The sequence below is a fragment of the Coffea arabica genome, chromosome 8e (assembly GCF_036785885.1).
Source record: "Coffea arabica cultivar ET-39 chromosome 8e, Coffea Arabica ET-39 HiFi, whole genome shotgun sequence".
Classification (NCBI taxonomy): domain Eukaryota; kingdom Viridiplantae; phylum Streptophyta; class Magnoliopsida; order Gentianales; family Rubiaceae; genus Coffea; species Coffea arabica.
The window spans coordinates 8,103,620-8,129,175 of NC_092324.1; the positions used below are offsets into that span (position 1 = coordinate 8,103,620).

General features: G+C 37.6%; 2 protein-coding genes across 3 annotated transcripts; both read right to left on the reverse strand.

Moving 5' to 3' along the window:
* Positions 1-6,467: 6,467 nt before the first annotated feature.
* On the reverse strand, positions 6,468-16,697 carry LOC113703582 (polyubiquitin 11-like). Of its 2 annotated transcripts, XM_027224985.2 has the most exons (5): positions 16,559-16,697; positions 15,692-15,925; positions 13,095-13,571; positions 7,609-7,623; positions 6,700-7,441 (listed from the first exon to the last, which is right to left on the reverse strand). In XM_027224985.2, exons 2-5 carry the CDS (start codon positions 15,923-15,925, stop codon positions 6,764-6,766), a joined length of 1,404 nt encoding a protein of 467 aa, XP_027080786.1. In that variant the 5' UTR covers positions 16,559-16,697; the 3' UTR covers positions 6,700-6,763. The 2 variants fall into 2 exon arrangements, with proteins under 2 accessions (XP_027080785.1, XP_027080786.1); XM_027224984.2 differs by lacking the exons at positions 7,609-7,623; positions 13,095-13,571; positions 15,692-15,925; positions 16,559-16,697 and adding an exon at positions 8,041-8,311 and having other exon boundaries at positions 6,468-7,474.
* A 3,613-nt stretch (positions 16,698-20,310) lies between these two features.
* Positions 20,311-24,037, reverse strand: LOC113703384 (chitinase-like protein 2). Its single transcript, XM_027224726.2, has 3 exons — positions 23,253-24,037; positions 21,531-21,690; positions 20,311-20,993 (listed from the first exon to the last, which is right to left on the reverse strand). The coding sequence occupies exons 1-3, from the start codon at positions 23,641-23,643 to the stop codon at positions 20,579-20,581; spliced, it is 966 nt and encodes a 321-aa protein (XP_027080527.1). The 5' UTR covers positions 23,644-24,037; the 3' UTR covers positions 20,311-20,578.
* Positions 24,038-25,556: the final 1,519 nt, after the last annotated feature.

Below are 25,556 nucleotides of genomic sequence, written 5' to 3' on the forward strand. Positions count from 1 at the left end.
CCGGTAATATCCAACCAGTCCTAGAAAGCTGCGGACCTCTGTGGGGGTTTCTGACCTCTTCCAATTAGTCACAGCCTCTACTTTCGCCGGGTCAACTGAAATACCCTCTTGAGAAATTATGTGTCCCAAAAAAGCAATTTTCTCCAGCCAAAATTCGCACTTGTTGAACTTGACGTACAGTTGATGGTCTCTTAGGGTTTGTAAAACAACCCTCAAGTGCTGCTCATGCTCTTCACGCGTCTTGGAATAGACCAGGATGTCATCGATGAAGACCACTACAAATCGATCCAGGTAGGGCTTTAAAACCCTATGCATTAGGTCCATGAAGGCGGCAGGAGCATTGGTCAGTCCGAAGGGCATAACTGCGAACTCGTAATGCCCATATCTCGAGTTGAAGGCAGTTTTTGAAATATCCTCCCTCCTGATTAATAACTGGTAATACCCTTGTCGGAGGTCCAATTTTGAAAAGACCACTGCTCCGTGCAGCTGGTCGAACAACTCATCTATGTGGGGCAGTGGATACTTATTTTTCACTGTAATATTATTCAGGCCCCAATAATCGATACACATCCTTAACCCACCATCCTTTTTCTTCACAAAAAGTACAGGAGCTCCCCAAGGAGACCCACTCTCTTGAATGAATCCCCGCTCCAGAAGGTCCTGTAATTGTAACTTTAGCTCCTTGAGCTCAGCAGGAGCCATTCGGTATGGTATTTTTGAGATAGGTGAGGATCCTGGTAGCAGGTCTATTTTGAATTCAATTTCTCTTTCCGGATGTAAGGCTACTAACTCATCAGGAAACACGTCCGGAAATTCCTTCACTATGGCCACATCCTCTACCTTCACTTTATCTGCGGGGTTGTTAATCAAAAAGGCCAAAAATCCTTGCGCCCCTCTACTTAGAAATTTCCTAACCCGAATGCCCGAAATCAAAGCAGATGAGGCTAATCGACCCCTTATATCCAACCTTAAGGTCGCCTCACCAGGAATGCGAAATTCTACCACTTTTGTTTTACAATCCAGTTGGGCATTGTACCTGGCTAGCCAATCCATACCCAATATTACATCATACCCCTTAATTACCAAGCTTATCAAGTCCCCTAATAATCTCTTCTCTCCTACCCACACTTCACAATCCCTATAAATCATACTAGTAACCAAACGTTGATTCCCCGTAGGTGTACTAACTTCTAGGTCGTATGGTAAACTAGCAGGTTTTATATCGATGTCACACATGAAATCAGGGTTAACAAAGGAATGAGTGGCACCAGGATCAATTAAAACTTTGGCAAAACGGTGGAAAATAGGGATCGTACCTTCTACGACCTCTGAGGAATCTGGGACCTGTTGAGGTTCTAAGGAATATACTCGAGCTGGCACCTTAGGTTTCGCCTCATTCCCCTTATTCGGTCCCGAATTGGTCTTTGGCGTGGTTTGAGTTCCCCTTCCGTCTTGCTTTAAGAGTGGGCAGGTAGCAAGCTGGTGGTCTGCGCTTCCGCAACGCAGACATTTGCCTCGTTTCTTCCAGCAATTTTCTTCGGAGTGATTCTGCTTTCTGCAGTAACCACAGGGCCCGCGAGACGCCGAACCTGAACCCTTTTGGAAGTTTCCGCCTTGGCCTCTCCCGGCTGGGCCACCCCTAGACTGAGCCCCTCTGCCGGAACCTAACTGTCGTCCACCTCCAGCTCCGCATCCGAACTTGGAGGGAGTACCTTTATCCCCTTGTCCAGAGCTGCTTCCAGGAAAGCCCCGCTTCTTCGCCTGGAAGTTCCGGACTTGCAATCGAGCACTCTCTACCCTTTGAGCCTTTTCTACGACCTCGCTAAAAGCATTAATTTGAGCCACTGCGAGGTCCTTCTGGATTTCGACGTTTAGGCCCTGAATGAAACGCCTAATTCGCCGTTGCTCCGTCATGATCAGCTCAGGCGCAAATTTAGACAGGCGGGTGAATTGACTCTCGTATTCCGCCACTAATTGAGCCCCTTGGCGGAGTCGAATAAATTCATCTTCCTTCCTCTCCTGAACTAGAGGAGGGAAGAATTTCGCGTTGAATTCCCTAATAAAATTCACCCAAGTCCTGGGCGTTTGTTCTCATTCCCATTTTTGTCGTATCACGTTCCACCAGGAACGGGCCGCCCCTTCTAACTGGAATACGGCAAAAGTCACCTGCCGTTCATCGGTGTAGTGCAAGGCCGCAAAAATATCGACCATCTTCTCGAGCCACCTCTCGGCAACATCTGGATCGGGCCCCCCAATAAACTTGGGTGGAGCAAACTTTTGAAAACGTTCGAGAGCTCTGTCTTCGCTCTCGACATGATTGCCAGGGTTTTCAGGATTAGGGTTTGGGTTCTGGCCTTGTTGTTGCACCACTTGTGCGAACAGGTTAGTCATTTGCTGCATAGCGGCAGCGATTTGCACATTGGGGTCAAGGTTAGGTCCAGAAGAGGTTTCCCCAGTACCCCTATCCGGTGTGGGTTGTCTATTACCGCGCTCACGCCCCCGTCCACTACGTGTGCCTTCCATGAACTTTACTTGGTCTAGACAAAGGTACTAAACCAATATAAAACAATGCATGTAAGTAAAACTCAAAACCTTTCCAAATAGATATATACATTCCAAGCAAGGCAAACAGCACACATATTAACAATCAGTCAAGTCAAGTTCAGTCAAGTCGAGTACAAACATGGACAATCCCCAAGGGAATGGCCTCAACAAAAGAAATATACACGTAGCTAATCTAAACGTACAAAACGATTAGCGAAGGCCCTTCTCCCTATCCATCCTATATACAAAACCAACTATCCAAAACAAACCCTAGAAGTCCTGTCTTAGACCGACGACGAGCTATTAGACCCACCCGACGGAGTGGATCCAACCCCAGCCTCAGGCCCCGCACATGAGTCCTCGCCACTCACGCCCTCGACCACATCCGTGCAAAGATTCAAGATCGATGCAGCTCGAACCTTCACCTTGCGAGCTCGTTTAGTCTCGCGCTCTTGGACTTCCCTAAGCTGAGCGCAGAGGTCATCAACCCTATCCTCTGCCTCAAGTACGTCGTCCTTCAAACCCTCAATGCGCTCGGCCTGTCTCTCATTGGCCGCCCTAAGTTGGGTCACCTCGGCCTCAAGTCTCGCATTCTCTCCGGCCAACTCCTTACGCTCCTCGGCCACGGCAAACACTAGAGCGTTAGGGTAAGTATACTTATGTCGACACTCACAACGTCGGAGACGGTTAGACGGGTTCCAACGCATAACGGCCCCTCCTGGCCGTATCTGGTATGGTATCACGAGGAGCGCTCCACGAGGTCTCTCGCCCGGAGGACTATCATTAGGTTCACCCTGTCCGGCCATCCTACACCAAAAGAGCAATTAACCATAAATAAGCTTAAAGGCCATAAATAAAGAACCCTCGAATCAAGCATTTCTATTACTCCCAGGCTAATTCAAACCTAGGCTCTGATACCACCTGTGACAGCCCCACTTTCCCCTAAGGCGAACCAAAGGGGTTAGCAGACTACCTGCCCAACTCTCGCCAGGACTAACGGTGCAGTTTAGAGCGATCTATTGCGTTTCGGAACTTATAACGCGCGCAAACAAGTCAAACTGGCAAAATAACCCAAAATAAAAAAAAATGAAATCCGGAGTCGGCCATGAATAGTAACCGACCCTTCAGAACCCAACCAAAAATCAAGCAAACCTTCACATCTTGAAATTTAGCATTTACAAGCCAAAATGACATATGAAAATTACTCAAAATTAATACATGTACGGTTGCCAAAATAAAAGTGAAAACGGCCCCAATGGCACATTTAGGATTTCAATTCATAAACTATACAAAAGGGATATTCATCTAGTTCATTCGGCAACCAATTATCAAAAGTCATTCCAAAAGCAGTCAGATTCCTGTAAGGAAAACAAAAGGAACGGGGTGAGCTAATTGCCCAGTAAGAATACTATCACTCAAGCCACCAAGTACATATAAGCATCAAGCTTTTCATTCAATACATAAAAAGCAAGCAAAGGCACACATCACATGTGGTGATTAAAGGATACGGGTGGCTCTCAAGAGCCCTTTTCCCTCGTTTGCATTTCTTGATCGAACTTCATTGACTCTCCGTCAATTCAAAAGTAACCAACCGTAGACTCCACTTTACTTCCATTCCTTCCACCCAACATACCCCTACCGGGCCCGAACTCCAAACACTTGCACTTTGGTATTACTCGAGTAAACCGGAATCGAGAGTCTCTCATACTACAAGATTCCATATAACATTTCCCCAAGGCACATCAATTGGCACGACCAAACCCTCGCCGGCTCGATTCAATCAACTACCAATGGGGTTGAGCTCAAAGATAACAATTGTTGTCGTTGGATACTCGTCCAAACGACAGCAAGCCATGTACTTTCATTTCATGAAACATGTTGTATAACATTCCAATAACATGGTAAACAATAAGTGAGAGTGATAAAGTACGCTCTCACTTCAATCAATTCACATTCAATTCACTTCAAGCAATTCACATTCAAAGCCATATAGTAACACACAAGTGAGTAGTACACTCACCAAGCTTGCAAATGAGGTTTCATGCACTTCCGTCAAAAGAACGTCGTGCACCAACGTCACGCCCTAAAACATGCAAACAAGGACAATGAGACTCGATAACGAGTCATAAATCAATGCCAAATACGACCCCAATAAGGTTTCATAAGCATATACAAGCATTAGAGAAAACCAGAAAATCCGGAAATGGATTTAGCTTTGCCCTGAAAAAAATAGTTTTTGACCTCTTTTTGCGGTAATGGCACCCAAGGCACTACGATTACTGGACGAAGGTGTAAGATACACCGTTTCGAAGCTAAAAGGCAGGGCTACAACATTGCAGAAGGTCACTCAACCCAGTTTCGAGTGTAACCAGGTCAAAAATGCAAGATACTACACCAGAATCACAAAAACAGATTCACAGAACGCATTCTAGCGAAAATATCATAAATCAGGCTATCCAAGTCCAAATCCAGAAATTCCAAAACCATCTGAAAGCTAAGAAACAGGGCTACATTTCATCAGAAGGTCTCAACAACCAATTCTGAAGCAATTCCAACCAAAACAATCAATTACAGGCGCAATTCTTACATTCGGATAAAACCAGGACAGCAAGGGTAATTTCGACTTTTCTCATCCTACACTACTCCGATTGACCTGAAATTTTGCAGGCACCTCTAAAATATCATTCCCTACAACTTTCATGTTTTAAGCCAAGGCCAATTTAGCCTCTAACTAGGAGCTACAAAACCGGGCAGAATGTTCCCAAGAAAACCCTAACTTTCTACAATTCCTTCCAAACCAAAAATTGGTTGCAATTATCCACTTTTTCCACCTTCTAGAGTCATTATACATCATTTCCAATCATCATAGATAGCCACACAATCATGTTCATATTAAAACAGAAAATCACCAATAAATAAAAAACTTCGCTAATTCAACCACAAATCAAGATGTAATCCATAAAATTTCATCACATACCACCACTAATCATAAATTAGGCATCATTAGAGGAAGGAAAGTGGTTCTTCACAACTCACCTTAGAAACAAGAGAGAGAGAACAATAGGTCCTCTTAGCTTTCCAAATAACTCCACAAATCAATTCACTAACACTTCTTTAAGTGTTTCTATGGAACAAAAACAAAATCTAATGGTTGATTTAGAAGATTAGAGCAAAGATTGAAGCAACTTGGAGAGTTTTCTTTCTTTCTTTCTTGAGAGTAAGAGCCGGCCACTAGAGAAGAGAAAATGGTGAAATTTTGGTTAATTTTGTGATTTATTTGGTCAAATAGAAAAAGGTGAATAGTGGTCTTACGTAAGAACCAATCCTATGGTGACACTTGTCACCTCATTTAATGCTTGCCTAACTTTTGTCTCCCTCATACCAATCCACTTAGCATCCTCTACTTATCTCTTAACACCCGGTAAATTAATTACAGTATCCAAAACTTAATCTAGTTGGCCAAATTTTTCCGAACTTTTCGCACTAGTGGGTCCCACGTCCGGTATACGCTCTTAATTTCTCAAAACCTATTCGATACTAGAAAAATCATCTAAAAACTATATCTGCTCCTTAAAAATATCTAGAAATTTTTCCTACTCACGAAAATGCAGAAAACAAGCCATGAAAAATAATAAAACCTAGAAAATGGAAAATTACGGGTTCTCACATAAGTATAATTTTTCAAATCTTATGAGAGCTCAGTAAAATTACCAAAAACCTCAGGGGAGGTTTCTCAAATTATCCCTTTTTTTTAACATTGGAAACTTTATTACTTCTATTTGCTCCTACCATTTATGCAATTACTTCGATACATATAAGGCTATGCTGCAGGTTTAAATAATTTATGCCTAGTTGGGCATGCTGCAGTTTATTCCTCGTAGTTCTCTCTCACACGAGCAAAGCCAATCCCAAAAAACAAGAACTACAAACAGCCCAATTCAAGGCTAGGTTTATTCATTCTTAAACAAGACTAGTTTATTCTTAATCAAAACAGTCTTAAAACAAGACTGGGTTTATTCCTCCTAAGTTCTCTCTGCACACGAGGAAAGCCAATCCCAAAAAAACAAGAACTACAAACAGCCCAATTCAAGAGAGTCTTGAAACCAAGACTGTCTTAAACATGATGGCAAAGACACACGAGCAAAGCAAACAGAATTCCCAAAATCAAGACAATCAGCGTATTGTCGTGTTTAGAAGCCACCACGTGAATGTTAGCCTCCTAAGCACCGCGAGTAGAGAACACCAAGTGAAGAGTCGACTTGTGAGGAATTTCATAGTCTTCAAGAGTGCGACCATCCTCAAGATGCGTACCAGCAAAAACCAACCTTTGCTCGTTCGGTGGGATTCCTTCCCTAGACAGAACTTTTGCCTTCACGTTCTCGATGGTATCAGAACTCTCCACCTCCAGAGTTAAGGTGTTCCCTCTCAAAGTTTCCACAGATATTTCCATTCTTCCCCTCCACCTCATCACCAAGTGAAGGGTTGACTCCTCCTGGATGTAATAATCTGCAAGAGTCCGGCCATCCTCAAGCTGTTTACCAGCAAAAATCAGCCTCTGGTCAGCCAGTGGGATCCCTTTCTTATCTTGAATTTTTGCCTTGACATTGTCGATGGTATCAGAACTCTCCACCTCCAGAGCTATGGGCTTTCCAGTAGGAGTTTTCACGAAAATTTGCATTCCATCACCAAGCCTGAGCACCAGATGACGGCTGGACTCCTTTTGAACATCGTAATCGGCAATGGTCAGCCCATCTTCCAGCCGTTTGCCAGCCAAAAACAGCCTCTGCTGGTCTGGGGGAATACCTTCCTTGTCTTGAATCTTAGCCTTGACATTGTCAATAGTGTCAGAGCTTTCAACCTCAAGGCTGATTGGCTTACCAGTGTCAAAGCTCTCAACCTCGACTGTCAGACCTTTCACGAAGATCGGCATCTGTTAGGGGGAAAAACCAAAACAAAAAAAAAAAAAAACCCAAATCCGGTCAGATCTAATCAAATTCCAATCCCTCAACCCAAAATTGCCAGCACAAATACCAAAAGATAAATAATCGGAATTGCTAGCCAAACAAAAAACTGTAATCCCTCAACCCCAATCAATGTTAACCATTAGATAATGCTAAGCTGTGATCATATACCCGCCAATTGGATGTATAATAGTCAGGCAGTCACATGTAGCAGCAGCTAATTGATTGTAATAGTTAGTTAGTTATGATAGTAGTTAATTACTAAGCATCGCTGAGGTGGTCAAAATTGCGGTTACTTCTTAATTAATAATTGATAGAATAAGTAACAGCAAGGGAGGGCAATTAAGAAAGCTAGTGAACTTATCTCCCCTTTATTATTGTAACCTTTCCTGTAACTCTCCTTGATTATCAATATAGTACCATTCCTCCTTCATATTCCTCAACGGACATTCTCCATTAACTGGAATCGGGAATTGGGATCCTCACTACCTTTGCATCACAAAATAATATAGATTGTCAAAGAAGGAAGGATTACCTTTTGATGGCAGAATTTGAGAGAAGATTGATGAAGAAGAAGATGGGTAGATTAACGAGTGAGAGATGAAGGTGAGAGACGCCCATATATAGAGAAAAACAGAAGACTTCTACTTCCACATTAAGCAAGTGGTTGCGTTTGGGGAGGGAGGCTACCGCGAACAATTTTTCTAGAACGTGGCAGAATTTTCAGAGAGGATTGATGAAGAAGAAGTATACAAATCAAAAGCGGCTACAATATTTTCTTTCTGACATTCCGTCGTTGACCTCATAGTGTATGTGTTAAAGCTCGGATACCTTTATTTATGGTAGGAACGCATTGACCGTTCCTACACATCATGGTCTAGCCATGGTTGAATTGTTTGTGGTCCAAAACCATTTGGACTAAGAAGCACAGACCACGCGCTTGGCAAGGAGTACTCGCCAGGCCTGAGAAAAATTCTACACCACAGCAACTGTACGTGCAATTCTTCATTTGAATTTAATTAACTTTTGTCTTCATTTCTCCCATTTTGGTATTCGACGGAAAATGTGCGCATAGAAGGTACCGAAATTTTAACAAATAATAAATATAAATCTCATACGTGAGGGGATAATAATTTCGAAGAAGGAAAAGTGGAGGCAAACATAGTAGTTCCGCGGCAATACGAAACACAAAAGGATTCAAGCCTTCATTATATTTATATACATATATAAATTTAGTACCCAAGTGTTCAGTTTTAGCATCCGGGAAAATGGTATAGTAACTATCGTTATACTAGTATATTAAAAAGAGGCTAAAGAGATACTGTAGTCAGCACTGTTGATTGTCAGAGTGTTAATTTCGTCCCCTTTTCATTACGCAAAACCAACACGCAATGCAGTGGTATGCGCAATGAAGCAATCCGATGGTATGTGCAATGGAAACTACTCCGGGGTTGCTTGTGCGGTGGGTGGAAAGTGGGATGAACTTCCTACCGATGAAGAACACAAATGAAGCATTTCCATTCATGTACACCTTCAACGATCACAGCCCTTAAATCAGTTGTTTTGAACTTTTAGCAAAACAACAATGGAAGCTTGGGGGTTGCTTCTAAGGTGGAGAGTGAGATGAACTTCCCACCGCAGCCAGAAAGCCTATTAGAAGTACGGTTGCTTCTTCGATGGAAAGTGGCATGAACTTCCACTTTTTTTTCCAAAAAAAAAATCACAATTGTGTCGAACTTTCTATTTTTGGAATGAAATATTTAGGGAATCTCCATGAATAGGATCAACCCCTATTCCATGGTATTTTTATGAGGTTCCTTTTTAAATTAAGAAAATCCCTGATAGGGTTTGTTTGATCCATGATTTATGTTTCATCTTTCGATTGGAGATTAGGAACAGACGGACTTTCTATGGGACCTATTTTACTGACGGGATTCATCACCACTTTAATGACTTTAGCAGCTTGGCCGGTTACAAGATTCTCAATGATTTAATTTCCTGATGTTAGCGATGTACAGTGCTCAAATAGGATTATTTTCCTCTTGGGACCTTTTACTTTTTTTCATTATGTGGGAGTTAGAATTAATTCCTATTTATCTACTTCTATCGATGTGGGATGGAAAGTGGGATGAACTTCCCTTATTTTTTTTCGGATATGATAGACCTACTCTTACTCTATACTAGAGGAAGAAGGGACTGAAGAGACCCAAGAAAAATTCAGAAGGAAATGAACCACCACTCCTTGACCTAACTCTCAAGTAGAGTTTTAGAACTCTTTTAATGGCCAACTATTCTAGAAGTTCTATTAGAAGGTATATTAGGTAGAAGGTCTATTAGAAGTACAACTCAGCATGAGCATTTTTGTCCATATTTTTGCGGCGCAATTGAGAGAAGGTAACTGGCAAAGGCTGTTATCATCTTAAGGAGCTGATAGCAAATACCAATATAAATTGGATTGGGTCGTTAAATGAATAAAGAATGTCCCAAACAGGGCAATGGGTAAAAGTCATTACTAATTTGAAGCCAGAATTTTTAGGTTGGGAAAAAAACTTGTAAGTAAAAAATAAACTTGTTATTCGATGAGTGTCATTTATAGAATTATATAGTTGTAGCGTATTTCCTTTTTGTTTCTAGTTTTTTCTTGATTATCTAGTCTTAAATTAAGTTTCTTTATCAACAAGGTCATCCTTAATGATGATTTTGTTGAAACAATGATAGCAATAAATTATATTAAACAGAATGAGGAAGTTTTGTATTAAATAAGAATTAATCTTTGCACTCTAGTTTCGAGGGCATTAGACAAGATGACAAAAGCAAGTTTTTCCATTAGTCGGCTTGTTTTTTCTTGGATTTCCATTGATGATGATGATGGCATTCCATCATCATCTCTTTTAAGCTAACTTGATTGTTGTGTTGCACTTGCACTGATCTTTGCCATAGGCATCAAGGAGAATGATGTTAGAGGAGAATTTGTCACTACTATGTGTTTGAAGGAAGAAAACTGGAGGTGGGATTTTGTGAGAATTAAGAAAAGTTGGAACCGGTTAGAGTAAGTTTAGTTTGAGCAAGAAAAAGGTTGGGTTTGCTGCTATTGTTGTTGCCACCTTAGGATGAAATTGAAGTTAGTTGTTCTTATAGTTTTGAGGGGTTTTAGGCAAAAAAAACAAGGGAAGAGACTGATGAACGAAGAGTTTCAACTATGAAGCTGTACAACACTTGACCATAGTGGAATAGATGTGCTCTATTGAACTGTTTGGCTTGGATTAGATTGGACCGTACTCTTACTGGATCTAATCGAGATTGATCCTTTGTTTCAAAAAGAAAAAGAAACTAAATCAGTGTGATGCTTGATTAGATATTCGACTCAATCAGCAACTTGATTCTTCATGTTTCAAAGAAGCAAAGACAGGCTTACAAGAGTCGTCCGATTACATACTGTATGTACATCATTGTACTCCCTTGTAAGCAGTGAAAGCGACCTGATTATTTGATTTTCCTCTTTTTTTAAAATTTTTTTCCCCTTTTTGTGTAAATAAACTAATTGGTAGTATATATTTTATCAAATTTGAAATTATAATTTGTAAAAGAGAAGAACATGAAATAGATGTGTTTGCCGGTTTTGTATGTCAAGCTTGTTTTGGTGAAGGCGAAAGAAAGTACTACATAGGGCAAGGGTTAGGAAAAATGCGAATAATAATAATAACAACAAAGGAGTGTCATTAAAATTCTTAAGAATTTGAAATTACACTTAAATTTGGCTATATATCCGTTATAAATTTAGAAAAGGAACATTTCCATGTATTAATTTCAAGTAAAAAGTCACAATTTTCATGTATGAATATTATGAGGGAAAAAGGTCCTAGGGATTAAGGTTTTGTATGAATATTACGAGTTTTGAGGTTAGTCCAGTTTATCTTGTTTGTTATGGGATCAATCAATGTCGCCTGACCCAATTCTAATTTCCATGTATAGGTGTCAAGTCCCATTACTAACTTCAATGGAATGTATACTAAGATTTTATGGTTATAATTTCAAGGTCAAGTTGTCACGGGAGAACTTAGCAAATTTGGCCATGGGCAGCATAAACAAAATTTGCTTCTGGATGGGGGAAAGATGTATTTTACTTTTCAAGCTCCATGCTGCAATGCTTTCTTATTTATCAGTTCAATTAGTATAGGACAATTCGTTATTGAATTTATTAGATCCTCTTTGCTATAGTTCTTGTAGTGAGTTCAGAAAAAAATTTTATGTAATGACATATGAACATGTTGAAATCCTTATTTAACCTAATGCTTGCTAATTTAACAAAATAACGCTAGATAAAAGGATTTGTGTTTGGATAGTTATTTACAATCCTTCTATTATAACAAAATCATGCACAATGAAAACATATATATCTCTCTTGAACAAGAAAATTTTTCTTGTGCTCTCAATATGGTTCATCACTGTTCAAAATAAATGTCAAAATGAAGATTTGTACATAGCTGTCATTCTAAAGCTTATTTTAATTTTTTTAGGGATAATTTCAAAAACCTCCCCTAAGGTTTCTGACAATTCCATTGAACTCTCTTGAGATTTGAAAAATTATATATACCTCATCTGTCATTTAAAATGATAATTTTACCCTTAAATATTTTAATGAAATTCTCTTATCCGGTATGCTTATACTTAGAAATGACCCAAAAGCACTACTAAAATTATGATAATCCCATTACTCCAAAAATTTATAAACTCTAAATGAATTATTTCAACATTTTCTTTTCTATCTTATAAATTTGAATCCATAATAAAATACCATAAAAAATCTCGTATCATAGTAATAAAATTATTATTATTATAGTTGTTTATCAAATAGCAGATATGGACATGAAAATTTTGGTACATTTTTCTTATAATTATACTAAATAATCTTATAATTGTATCGGGAAATAAATTAAAACTCATTCCAAAAGAGCATTTTTGGGTATTCATTTAAAAAATTATCGAAATCAATATTATTTTAAGGTTTTGTTACTAAAACTATCAAAACAAGGGAGGTAAGTGTAATTTTTCAAACCTTAGGAAAGCTCAGTGAAATTATCAAAAACCTCAGGGGAGGTTTCTCAAATTATCCCTTTTTGTTAACATTACAAACTTTATTACTTCTATTTGCTCTCCTACCATTTATGCAATTACTTCGATACATATAAAGCCATGCTGCAGGTTTGAATAATTTATGCCTAGTTGGGCATGCTGCAGTTTATTCCTCGTAGTTCTCTCACACACGAGCAAAGCCAATCCCAAAAAACAAGAACTACAAACAGCCCAATCAAGGCTAGGTTTATTCTTAAACAAGACTAGTTTATTCTTAATCAAAACAGTCTTAAAACAAGACTGGGTTTATTCCTCATAAGTTCTCTCGGTACACGAGGAAAGCCAATCCCAAAAAAACAAGAACTACAAACAGCCCAATTCAAGAGTGTCTTGAAACCAAGATTGTCTTCAACATGATAGCAAAGACACACGAGCAAAGCAAACAGAATTCCTAAAATCAAGACAATCAGCGTATTGTCGTTTAGAAGCCACCACGTGAAAGTTAGCCTCCTAAGCACCGCGAGTAGAGAACACCCAGTCAAGAGTGGACTCGTGAAGAATGTTATAGTATGCAAGAGTGCGACCATCCTCAAGCGGCCCACCAGCAAAAACCAAGCTTTGCTCTTCCGGTGTGATTCCCTCCATAGACAGAACTTTTGCCTTCACGTTCTGGATGGTATCAGAACTCTCCACCTCCAGAGTTAAGGTCTTTCCAGTAGCAGTTTTCACGAAAATTTTCATTCCGCCACCAACCTTGAGCACCAAATCAGGGATAGACTTCTTTTGAATATTGTAATCGGCAAGGGTCCGCCCATCTTCAAGCTGTTTGCGAGCTAAAAACGGCCTCTGCTTGTCTGCGGAAAAACCCTGCTTGGCGTGAATCTTAGCCTTGACAGTGTCAACAGTGTCAAAGCTTTCAACCTCAAGGGTAATTGGCTTACCAATGTCAAAGCTCTCAACCTCGACTGTCAGACCTTTCACGAAGATCGGCATCTGTTAGGGGGAAAAAAACCAAAAAAAAAAAAGCCAAATCCGATCAGATCTAATCAAATTCCAATCCCTCAACCCAAAATTGCCAGCACAAACACCAAAAGATAAATAATCGGAATTGCTAGCCAAACAAAAAACTGTAATCCCTCAACCCTAAATTCGGCACCTAATTCCTTAATTTAGGGGTGGAATCCATAAATTACAGAGAAAAAAAAACCTAAATCAAAATCTATTCCTTCTTCTTCTTCTTTTTTTTAAATCAAAGTCCCTTGCATTCCCTCCAAAATAATTGCCAATATTCATTTATCCATAACTCTAGAAAATAGGGCGAGATGGCATATGGCAAAATAACATAGCAGAATAGAAAAGTGGGCAAAGAAGAAAAATGGTGAAAATATGCTGTCACCTTACAGAAATTATAATGAGGAGAAGGAAGAAATAGTGGTAGTCTTGGAAGTGTGAAATCTAAAAAAGCTTAGGGAAGATGAATCCGAATTGTAAAGTGGGAGATAGGGGCATCCGGGGCAAAGACTGAGCTGAGACATACCCAAGTAATAATATTGCAAGCTTATCACATAATTTGCATATTTTAACAATGGTGTGGAACAATTTTACTTGTACTTGTTTTAGGCACACGATTGAAATGCTATAAAAAAAATAAAATAGAAAGTTTGTTCTGAAAATCTGTATGAATGGTTTGAGTTAGATATGTTGGAGGAAAGTGGAAGAAAATTTTGCACAACAAGTGTTCATGAGAAAGTAAATGATAGCTGTCCAACCAATTATTGGAAGGAATTGCTGGTAGAAGATAATCAGGAGCCATGAGTTTCCAGAATAAAAAGAACGGTGTATTCATTATACGAACTATATGAGAAACTTTCCACAATAAGTGAGGAGGTTTAGGCAAGTAAAAGAACAGAAAATTTTAAAAGGTTCTATTTTTTTGGGTAAACAATCAAACCTTATGGTGTACATACTATTACCAGGTATTTATGGGTGATCACTTTCAGATAAACTGAGACACATAGCAAGAGAAAAGGTAAGCAAAGTGGCTCATGAAAAGTAGATATAGGTAAAGATGTTTAGATAAGTATGCCCTAGTATCATGTTGGATAGCAAATATTTTTTAAATGAACTAATGATGGTGGAGAAACAGTGGGATGCTAGCAAATTCGATCAGATCTAATCAAATTCAAATCTTTAAACCCAAAATTGCTAGCAAAAATACCAAAAATAAATAATGGGAATTGCTAGCACGAAAAAAAAAACTGTAACCCCCGAACCCTAAATTCGGCACCTAATTCCTTAATTTAGGGGTGGAATCCATAAATTACAGAAACAAAGAAACCTAAATCAAAATCTTTTCCTTCTTTCTTCTTTTTTTTTATTCCAGCCTAAATTGGATTAATTATATTAAAAATAAAAAAATGGAAAGTCTTCTCGTTCAACCAAATAATCCCAATAGATCCGTCAACTACCGGAAAATTTAAAAAAAATATACTAAAATCAATCAAAGCATCAAGCAGCAAACAATCATAAACAAACTGTGAAAAGAAGCAAACTGATGCAGTTGCAAGGAAATGACTGGATTAACAAACTCAAAAAATCAAAATACATAAAAAATGAAACTGTTACATATTGCTTTTTATGAAACTGTTACATAAAGATTTTTTATAAATTTTCTGCTGCATTTTTTAATTTTCTATTATATATTTTTTTTTGAAACTGTTGTATTTATTTTTTACTAAATTAATAGTTATTGGATCTTAAGGAAACAAAAAAGAACTAAAATATGATATTTATGAAGGAAAAATAGCAATATAATAAAAAGTGGGACAGAGAGTGACACAGGATATGGGACAGAAGATCTGTTGCGGAGATATTAACCGTTCAATAATGCTAAGCTGTGGTCATTTACCAGCTAATTGATTGTATAATACTTACTCAGTCACATTTAGCAGCAGCTAATTGATTGTAATAGTTAGTTAGTTAGTTGGTTATGATAGTAATTAATTACTAAGCATCGCTAAGGTGGCAAGGTGGTAAAAAATGCGGTTACTTCTTAATTAATAATTGATAGGATAAATAACAGCAAGGGAAGGCAATTAAGAAAGCAAACACACCTTGAGCTCCAAATGAGGGATAGACTCCTTTTGAATATCGTAATCGGCAAGGGTCCGCCCATCTTCAAGCTGTTTGCCAGCAAAAAACAGCATCTGGTTGTCTGCGGAAAAACCCTGCTTGGCGTGAATCTTAGCCTTGACAGTGTCAACCATGTCGAAGCTTTCAACCTCAAGGGTAATTGGCTCGCCAGTGCCAGGGATCTCAACCTTGAGTGTCAGAGCTTTCACGGACATCTGCATCCGTTGGGGGGGCGGGGCGGGGGATACCAAAAGATAAATAATCGGAATTGCTAGCCAAAAAAAAAAAAAAAAAAAGCTGTAATCCTCAACCCTAAATTCGGCACCTAATTCCTCAATTTAGGGGTGGAATCCATAAATTACAGAGAAAAAAAAATCTAAATCAAAATCATCAAGCAGCAAACAATCATAAACAAACTGCGAAAAGAAGCAAACTGATGCAGTTCCAAGGAAATGACTAGATTGATTGATGAGATATTAACCGTTCAATAATGCTAAGCTGTGATCATTTACCAGCTAATTGATTGTATAATAGTCAGTCAGTCACATCTAGCAGCAGCTAATTGATTGTAATAGTTAATTAGTTACGATAGTAATTAATTACTAAGCATCGCCGAGGTGGTCAAAATTGCGGTTACTTCTTAATTAATAATTGATAGGATAAGTAACAGCAAGGGAAGGCAATTAAGAAAGCAAACATTTCCTGTAACTCTCCTTGATTCTCAATATAGTACAATTCCTCCTCCCTATTCTTCCACGGACATTCTCCGTTGACTGGAATCGGGAATTGGGATCTTCACCAGCTTCGCATCACAAAATAATATAGATTGTCAAAGAAGGAATGATTACCTTTTGATGGCAGAATTTGAGAGAAGATTGATGAAGAAGAAGATGGGTAGACTAACGAGTGAGAAGTGAAGGCGAGAGACGCCATTTATATACTGTATGAAAAAGAGGCTAAAGAGGTACTGTAGTCAGTATGTAGATTGCCACAGTGTTAACTGTTAATTTCGTCCCCTTCTGATTATGCAAAACGGACCACATATTTAACTTTAAAGAGGTTTCTGTGGCTTTGAACTTTAACAAAACGCCAATAGATACTTCGTGACCAAATTTTGTCCTCACGGGAAGGTTTTATTATGATTATTGAGCAACGTGTCTTTTTTTTTTTTTTGGATAATTTAAGAAACCTAAACCTCCCCTAAGGTTTCTAACAGTACCACGGAACTCTCTTAAAGTTTAAAAAACTACATCCACCTCCTGTGATTTGATAGTTTTAGTAATAAAACTTTAAAATAATAATGACTTAGTCAAATTTTTAAATGAATACCCAAAAATGCCCTTGTGTAATGAGTTTTAATTTACTTTTCTATACAATTATAAAATTATCCAGTGTAAATATAAGAAAAAAGTGTCGAATTTTTCATGTTCATCCTACTATTTGATAAACAATTATAATAATAATAATTTTATCACTATGATAGGATACTTTTGAAGGTATTTTATTATAGATCTAGATTTATAAGATAGAAAAGAAAATTTTGAAATAATTGATTTAGAGTTTATGAATTTTTCGAATAGTAGGATTATCAAAATTTAGTAGTGATTTTGGGTAGGGGTGGGCGCGGGTCGGGTACCCGCCCCGCATATCAGTGGGTACCCTATAACGGGTACCCGGTGAGATAGGGTCGGATCAGCGAGTACCCGCCCCGCCCCATTTATCATTTAATTTTTTTTAAAAAAATAATTTATACCAATTTAATTTTATATTTTACACATTCATCTAAGATTTAATAATTTTTTTTTTCTAAAAAAAGGTTTCCCACCAAGAAACAAGCATATGAAGAGAATATAAGATAAAGGAAAAAAATTAAAAGAATTCAAAATCAATAAAAGTTTGAAATAAGTAGCACAATTTTTAATATATATGTTCCACATTAATTAAACTTTTTTCTATAAAATATAAGATCATGGCCTTTACAAATGAATCTTGTAAATAAACTATAGTATCTCATATTTGTAATGCAATTTGTTCAATAAAATTACTTATTTAGTTCTAACTTATTATTTTATAGTGTGTGTATAAAAATAAAAAATATATATATGCGGGACGGATCGGGTACCCGCGGATTTTTAATTATGTGACCCTAACCCGCCCCGCATCTTAGCCGATACCCGACCCTCTTTTGACCCGATCAAATAATAAAAATCGGATATCCTAATTTTCGGATCCGATCGGATCGGATATGACGGGTTTTCGAGTTAGCGGATAATTTTGCCCACCACTAATTTTGGGTCATTTCTTTTTGATTTATTGTTAATTTTAATACCAAAAAATAGAAAACAAAGATTAGTAAAAAAAATATATTGGATTACATATAAAGTTAACTCATAAAAAAATCACTAGTTCGACATTTGATTATAATAGAAACTAGAAATAATAGTAAAAGTTCTACAGTTTTATTGGTAAAAAAATTAAAATAAAAAGGAATGAGAAGGAAAAAGAATGAAAAAATAATTTTAAAAGTCATTCTAAATATAAGAATACCAAACAAGAGAATTTTATTAAAATATTTAAAGATAGTATTATCATTTTAAATAACAAGTAAGATATGCGTAATTTTAAAAATCTCGAGAGAGTTAAACGAAATTGTTAAAATCCTCAAGGGAGGTTCCTGAAGCTATCCCAATGGTAACAATTCATTAAACAAAAACACAGGAGACTTGTATATCCGGAGCAACTCCTTCTACGTCTCTTTTAGCTGTAATAGCAAGGCAACCGGGAGTAGGGTGTCATTGAACGTCTCCTGGCTCCTGGGGGGAACAGGCATACTGCCGCCGGACAAGTGTTCACTGTGAAATTTACAGCTCACGTGCTTCTTCCAAAACAAGGGGTTGGTACAAACCACTGTACCATTCTGCAGAATTGTTATGCTGTTTTAAAACAATGAGTTGGTACAAACCAATATACCATTCTACAGAATTATTGTTGGTTTAAAACAGGGATAACCTTTTTATATATCATGAGGGTATAATTAGATTAACACATTTAGATTATGTCACACAATATAAATTTAAATTTAAAATTCAACTCATGCACATATAACATACGTCTAAAAACATTCAAAACTTCTAGCGCAAAAAAATCACTGATGGTATATAAAAAGCTAATTCTTAAAATAATATTGCAAGAAGAAGCAATTGCACCACAGCCTTGACGATGAAAGTGTCATCAGCCCCTATCCTGGGAAAAATTTCAAGCAACAAACCAATAACATTGTAGTCTGCAGCAGTTTCTTACTATAATTGTGCTTAGCCGGCCAGGTCCTCTGCCCCCTAATAATTGGCTTCGAATCCCTGTCCCCAAAGTAGTCTCTTCCCACTGTCCCTTGTTTGTATAGCCACCACGTGTCTCTAGCATTTTATTAATCCAAATTTAAATAAACCGATAATAATCGATTTATAAGTTTATTCAAAATCAATTAAAATAGATAACTCAAAAAAAAAAATTTATTTTCCTTTTAACAAAAAAGAGTCTTGTTGATCATACATGATCTGGTCATTTGCAAGAGGATTCGAAGCCCTAATAATTGCTCCTCATTTGCAAGTGATAAAATATGATCAAGAACATAATGTCATATCGTCTTCTTGAAGAGGTTAGCAGCCGAATCAGAGGGTACGTGCACATTCTCAATCCAAAGAGACTTTTTAGGCGCTATAACAAGCAAAGTGGCCAACTCAATTGTCTTCCCCTTTCATTCCTTAACGGCTTATGAAATCAGAAAACTCAGCGGCAGATGAACAGTTTACAAGCCTACGAACAAGCTTTAACACTCCAAGCATGCAATCTAAGTCCACAAATATCAAACAGCAGAGTATAAATTGATTCTTCATGAATATTCCAAGAAACGCTTCTGCTAAGGACTCAAGAGCCAACTCAAGCGGCAGGAAACCATCTTTGGTTCTAACATCTGCCTTTGCTCCATATGTAAGGAATAACTATGTCATTGACGAAGATAATTCGATTTCTGCCAAATGCAACGGATAGAGGTGACCGTTATTTATTTTGTTTTTGGGTTGACAAGGAAATTCGTAGCCGCTACCCAAGAGTACACGCTGGATAAATTCCATCCATACAATAACTTGTTAACCACACAGAGAGGTATAACGCGCTAGACAAATCCTGAACGACGAGAGCTGCCCCGGGTTGGCAAGAGGAAGTAGGACTACGGCTGTTAAGTCCACAAAAATTTCACCCTTGGGAGCTGCTGTTCAGAAAGGCGATTTTGACGTCCCCAAGAAATACTCCCATCGGTTCAAGGAGTTGGAAATGGATGGGATATAACGAGAGCTAAGAATAGGGGTTAAAATTAGGGTAAACTTCGGTACTCAACAAGGATAGTATTGATATTACATAATGATAAGTGCTTATATTATGAGTGGTGATTGATTTTCTGCATTGCAGAATTGACAAATAGTAGGGAAAAAATTAATAATGGGAAATTCCTATCAAAACTAATTGCAGAGCTCTTTCCTAGGTACATCATATTTCTGCACAACAGGCAAAGCTAGAGACGGAAAATAACTGAAACTTTCACAACTTTCACAAACTTTCATGATTATATTACAGTATACATGATACAGTACATGAATTCAACAAATCTCTTATACTAACAAATATTACAGGACAAAAATTATGCCAAAAGTCTATATAAAGAACACATCAAACAGCTTTTAACATGCTTTGTTTCCAACTAACTGATCTTCACACAATCAAGGCAAATCATAATTGTTCTTTTTATTATATGGTTCTTTGCCAGAGATAATTTGGTCCACAAAATGACACTGGCTGCTAAGATTCATTACATTTCAAGAAGAAGTTGAGGGGGTATAGGAAGGATTGAACACTTTCTGTTCAGCACAGCTGAGTACTTCATTAGGCCCTGCCTCTTCTCGCCCAATTCCCAAAAGGTCAAGGTAGTTTAGATAATGGGAGATAATGATATTCATACTGTCAATATCACCTTGACCACAAACAGAATCTCCATAGAGGAGGTTCATGGTTGTCCCAAAACCAGGAACTCGTTTTGCTTCAGTATCATTTTTGTTGGGCTTCCAGTTGCCAACAAATGCATCATGAGCAGAAGGTAGTCCCTTTTTCTGGGGTTTCATCCATTGATATATTGCAGCCTGGAAAGCCAGAGTCGCGTTTTGTTCAATGTATTCAGGATGGTTCAAAAGATCTTGCTTGAGGCCTTCACCAACAGGCCCGTAGTTGTAGTTCCTAAGACAACATACACGGATACAGTCAGAAAAATATGCAGGACTGAAGCAATTACTAAAATGCAATAGAGTTAAAATACCGAACCCCTCCCCCCCCCCCCCCCGGCCCCGGCCGGCCCAAAAAAAAAAACCCGCACAAAAAAAAAATTCTAAGCATGGAGCCCTTCAATATCTATAATCATCATGCGAGCATTACAGACTTTACAATTCTAAGAAACAGGGACAGTTAGAATGGAAAACAAATTAACTTTGTGTAGTCTTTGTTAAGAAAGCTTGATTCAGTAGGAATCAGTGAACTAAATTATGGCAGATGATAATTAAGGACTATTTCCATAAAACAATCAACAAAGCTTGCAGAAAGCAAATGGCATTTAGTTCCACATCCAACTGAAATTTCGAGGCATAAATAGCATATCTAAATCACTGGTACTGCTTTTTTCTTCCCTCTCACTGTCTCTCTCTCTGATCATGTCAAAGACCTCACTTAGCCTGTAAAAAGTAACAATCAAGTAAGGGAAGAAAGAACACCACCACATACCAATAAAGAGGTAGTGCACCACGACCATGGTAACTAACTCCAGGAGCACATGGATAGGTTAACTTGAAGTAATCATCACAGTATATTGAGCTAGGACTCATTTCCTTGTTGTAGCATAGACCCCAAGCCAAGGGCCCCCCTGTGGCTACCCCATAACCACCTGCACCATTATCAGAAGCATCAACTTTAAATGGACTTAAGCAAGAAAATGAAGTCAATGCAACCAAAAATCAAAGAAAATTTCTCCCTCGTGAGCAACTTCCTCAAATCTCAATTTCAGCTTCAAGGCACCATTTAGTTGGATGCTGATTGGAGAAATTTATCTCATAAGTTTAGATAGACAAAGCTATTTGCCTAAGGATTTATTTGTTTCACCACACTTCCAACTTTATTCATTGTTACACATTTTCTAAGTCTGTCTTCACAGATACTAGCAAACAGTAGGGATGGTAAAAAAAATATCCACATAACAGTAGGACTTAGTTATAATAGTATTATAGATAGAGATACTAATCATATATACACACATAGTACTTGCAAAGAAGGTGAGATATAGGAGCATTAAATGCAAGAATAGGCGAGCTAAGAATGGGCAATGCTAAGAATAGGCGAGCAATGAAAGTGTTAAAAAATGGGCAATGCTAACTAAATTTTGCACTTCCTTTTTTAATTTTTTTTTCCTTTTTAGCAAGGGAGAGGATGGGATTTAAGAAATGGGGATGGAAAGAAAGAGAAAAAAAGGGGGGGGGGGATTTCAGTACTAAATCTTACAATTCTAAAAGAAATATATTTCCTTGAAAGTCACGACACATTACATATATAGGAGAATGAAAATCAAGAATTAAAAAATTTTCTTGTGCTCAGTAACAATGCTGAAAATAATTTGCATCACATACACAAAATATGGTAACACTTGCATACTCTGTTTTCATGCTACTTTACGAGTCTTAAATGTACCTGAATAAGAAATGACTAAACTAATCTGAGATTCTTTTTTATTTTGACTAGAACTCGTTCAAAAGAATGTTCACAGCGAAAAGAAAACTACAGTGATTGTACCATCACATCCATCTTTTGCTTATATGCAAAGAAAACAACAGATATAAACCTCCTATAATGAAACTTTTAGATCCAAATAAATCAGTTCAAAACAGCACTAAATCACAAACTATCATGTCAGATCTCAATTCTGGCCCCAAAAAAGAAAGAACTTCTATCCATACACTCAATCTAGGTAATACGCATTCCAAGATCAGTAAGAATCTGAGTAATTCCACACGATACACTAAGTCTCTTAAAACCAATAATTCTAGCCACAAATCTACATCCACCGACAAACATGTCCAACCTAGACAGCATCCCTACAAGCTCGTGTATTGTTCTTTGAAAGAAATGGAATCAATGAAATGAAAGATGGAGTCATATTCTCTAAATTAAGAATAGAGTTTCTAAAAAACACAACAAATTTCCATTTCCAAATCTCATGAAGAACCAAACGCAACTCAACTAAATTAGGGAAAACACGCTATAATTCCATATCATCTCCTTACCTTTTCAAACATGATATTATATTTGATATTAAGTACTAGCCATCCATTTTTGAATTAACCCCTTCGAAACCGACAACCAAAAAAAAAAGGTAAAATGGATGGTAAATTCTTATGCATATATATAAAAACAAACAAAACTTTAAATCCATCAAAAAAAAGGAGAGGAACTTACAAGAAGTTTTGGCACCGACATGACCAAGAAATGCGGAAAGCTCCAACATCTGGGCAGTCTTGTTTCCAGTGGTACCAAATCCCAAAGGCTGGAAAAGAGCAGCTGCGTGAATGAAAGATTCGTAATCCCAAAACCCAACGGCATGAGCCACCGGCGAATTCCTCTTGGAGAACAGATTCTCAAACTGGTAAGTCTGAAAATAGTCCGAGATCGTCAGATTACAACAGTAAACAGATGGGGTCGAACATTCCCACCCCTTTGTACAGTACTTCTTCCCCTTCACAACCTTCACCACTTTCGACGGCACCGCCGACTCGTCGGCGTAGGAAATCGCCGGTGAAAGAATCAAAATTAGACAAATAACCGGCAAAAACATCTTGAAATTCAACATTTCTTTACAATGCAGCAGGGATTAAAACGGTCGGTTTTTTCTGCTGGGATTTTTGGAGCTATAAAATTGAAGAAATGAAAGGGAAAGAAGAGCTGGAATGATGTTGGAAAGGGGCCTTGGACTATAGAGAGTGTGATGCAAGGTAAGGAAAGCGGTGGTTAGATGCGGTGTCGTTTTCTGGGGATGGAGAGATGGACGGTCGAGATGGGGTTTGGGTTGGGGAATGGAGGGTGGATGGTGAACGTGTACCAGGCTGGATTTGGAATCAAGCAAAGGGGAGATGGTGAGGGAGTGACCCACTAACTAATTCAGTAATTCCACCGACAGCTCCTGAGTCCTGAGGACTCTTCAGACTGGGGGTTTGTTTTTTTTTTGGTTTTATGGATCCGGATATGGGAATCCGGAGTCAGAGTTGTGCCGACAAATGAAAGTCTTGAACTCGTTTAAGATGAGCTAAGAATGTTCATTTACGTTTTGGAGTCTTACACTGCTACTACGCTACTAGGTACATTTGTATTTATTTTCTAGGGATAATTTCAAAAACCTTCCCGACGTTTCTAACACTTTTACGACCTTTCCTAAGGATTTAAAAATTACACTAACTTTCCTTCTTAGAAATTTGGATCCATTACTTGGGATAATTTCATAAACCTTCCTTGAGATTTTCAACAATTACAGAGATCTTCTCTCAAGTTTCAAAAATTATACTTACCTCCCTCGCTTTTAAGATTTACATAACAATATAGATCCAATAGCCTATAATTTTTCTTAAATATCCTAAAATACCCTTCTTCAGAGAACAAGACACAACAAAATAAGGTTTTAATCTTTAATTTCATGTACGTGTCATACTTACTAAAACAAACAAAATCCAGTCGCTCCAACTCATCTCAAAATTCATTACTTGCTAATTCTTGCTTTATGCAATTACTACCACCACTACCAATACTAAACCAAGAAGAGTAAATTTTAGGGATAATTTCAGAAACCTCCCCTGAGGTTTCTGACAATTTCACTGACCTCCCCTGAGGTTTCCACAATTACACTGACCTCCCCTGGCAGAACTTGGGACCCAATTGCTGACATCATATAATGCAAAATTACTATTATACCCAAGACATTTTGTGTTATTATAGGACTAAAATATGATAAGGCAGATGGTGTTTTTGGATAGTATTGGATTGCATTTCTATTTATTTAATGTATGGTTATGAAATTTGTAATGATATTACTCTTGGATTGCAGTTTTGGTTTGCACCTTATTACTGTTAATGTTTTATAAATGACTGTTTTAGTTCTTGGATTACACCTTACCTCCAAAATTTGGGAATTTACCCAAATTTTCCATTTTCTAATATTCCTACAAATATGCAAAATTATGCATATCCCTCAAATCTACCCAATATTAATGTTTTGTTAAACTCTAAATAACAAAAATATGAAATATAATATTTAAATATATTTTAATACACACAAGTTGGACGGGTAACTAGTGTGTCAGAGAGTTGCCATAATCTCCTTAAACCCGCATGCGGGTTTAAAGAGTATTCGGATATTCTCATATGCACCTATGCAAATCGAACCAACCGGATATCTTATCCGTATCCCATTTTTTTAAATAAAAATCTTATAAATTTGAAAAATAAAATCAAATTTAGATGTATTAGGGTTTTAAAAATATTATATAAGTGATAAAAATTTTATAAATTGTAAAAATAAAATCAAATTTAAATAATTAAATGTTATATTTGCATAAGAAATAATACAATAATCATAATAATGATAATACAATAATATTGGTGTAATAAAACTGCCATTAATTTAAATATTTACTTATAATGCCCAAAGAGGCTAATTACCAATTTTTTCTTCTCGCGCTCAAATATAACATTAACCCGCATGCGAGCTAACCT

Excerpts from the sequence above, each read along its gene's own strand:
- LOC113703582 (XM_027224985.2), bottom strand. The coding sequence starts at position 15,925 with ATGTCCGTGAAAGCTCTGACACTCAAGGTTGAGATCCCTGGCACTGGC. Across the intron at positions 13,572-15,691 it reads TCCCTCATTTGGAGCTCAAG|ATGCCGATCTTCGTGAAAGG; the intron begins GTGTGTTTGCTT and ends TCCCCCTAACAG.
- LOC113703384 (XM_027224726.2), bottom strand. The coding sequence starts at position 23,643 with ATGTTGAATTTCAAGATGTTTTTGCCGGTTATTTGTCTAATTTTGATT. Across the intron at positions 21,691-23,252 it reads TGTCGGTGCCAAAACTTCTT|GTGGTTATGGGGTAGCCACA; the intron begins GTAAGTTCCTCT and ends ATAATGGTGCAG. Across the intron at positions 20,994-21,530 it reads GGTGCACTACCTCTTTATTG|GAACTACAACTACGGGCCTG; the intron begins GTATGTGGTGGT and ends ATGTTGTCTTAG.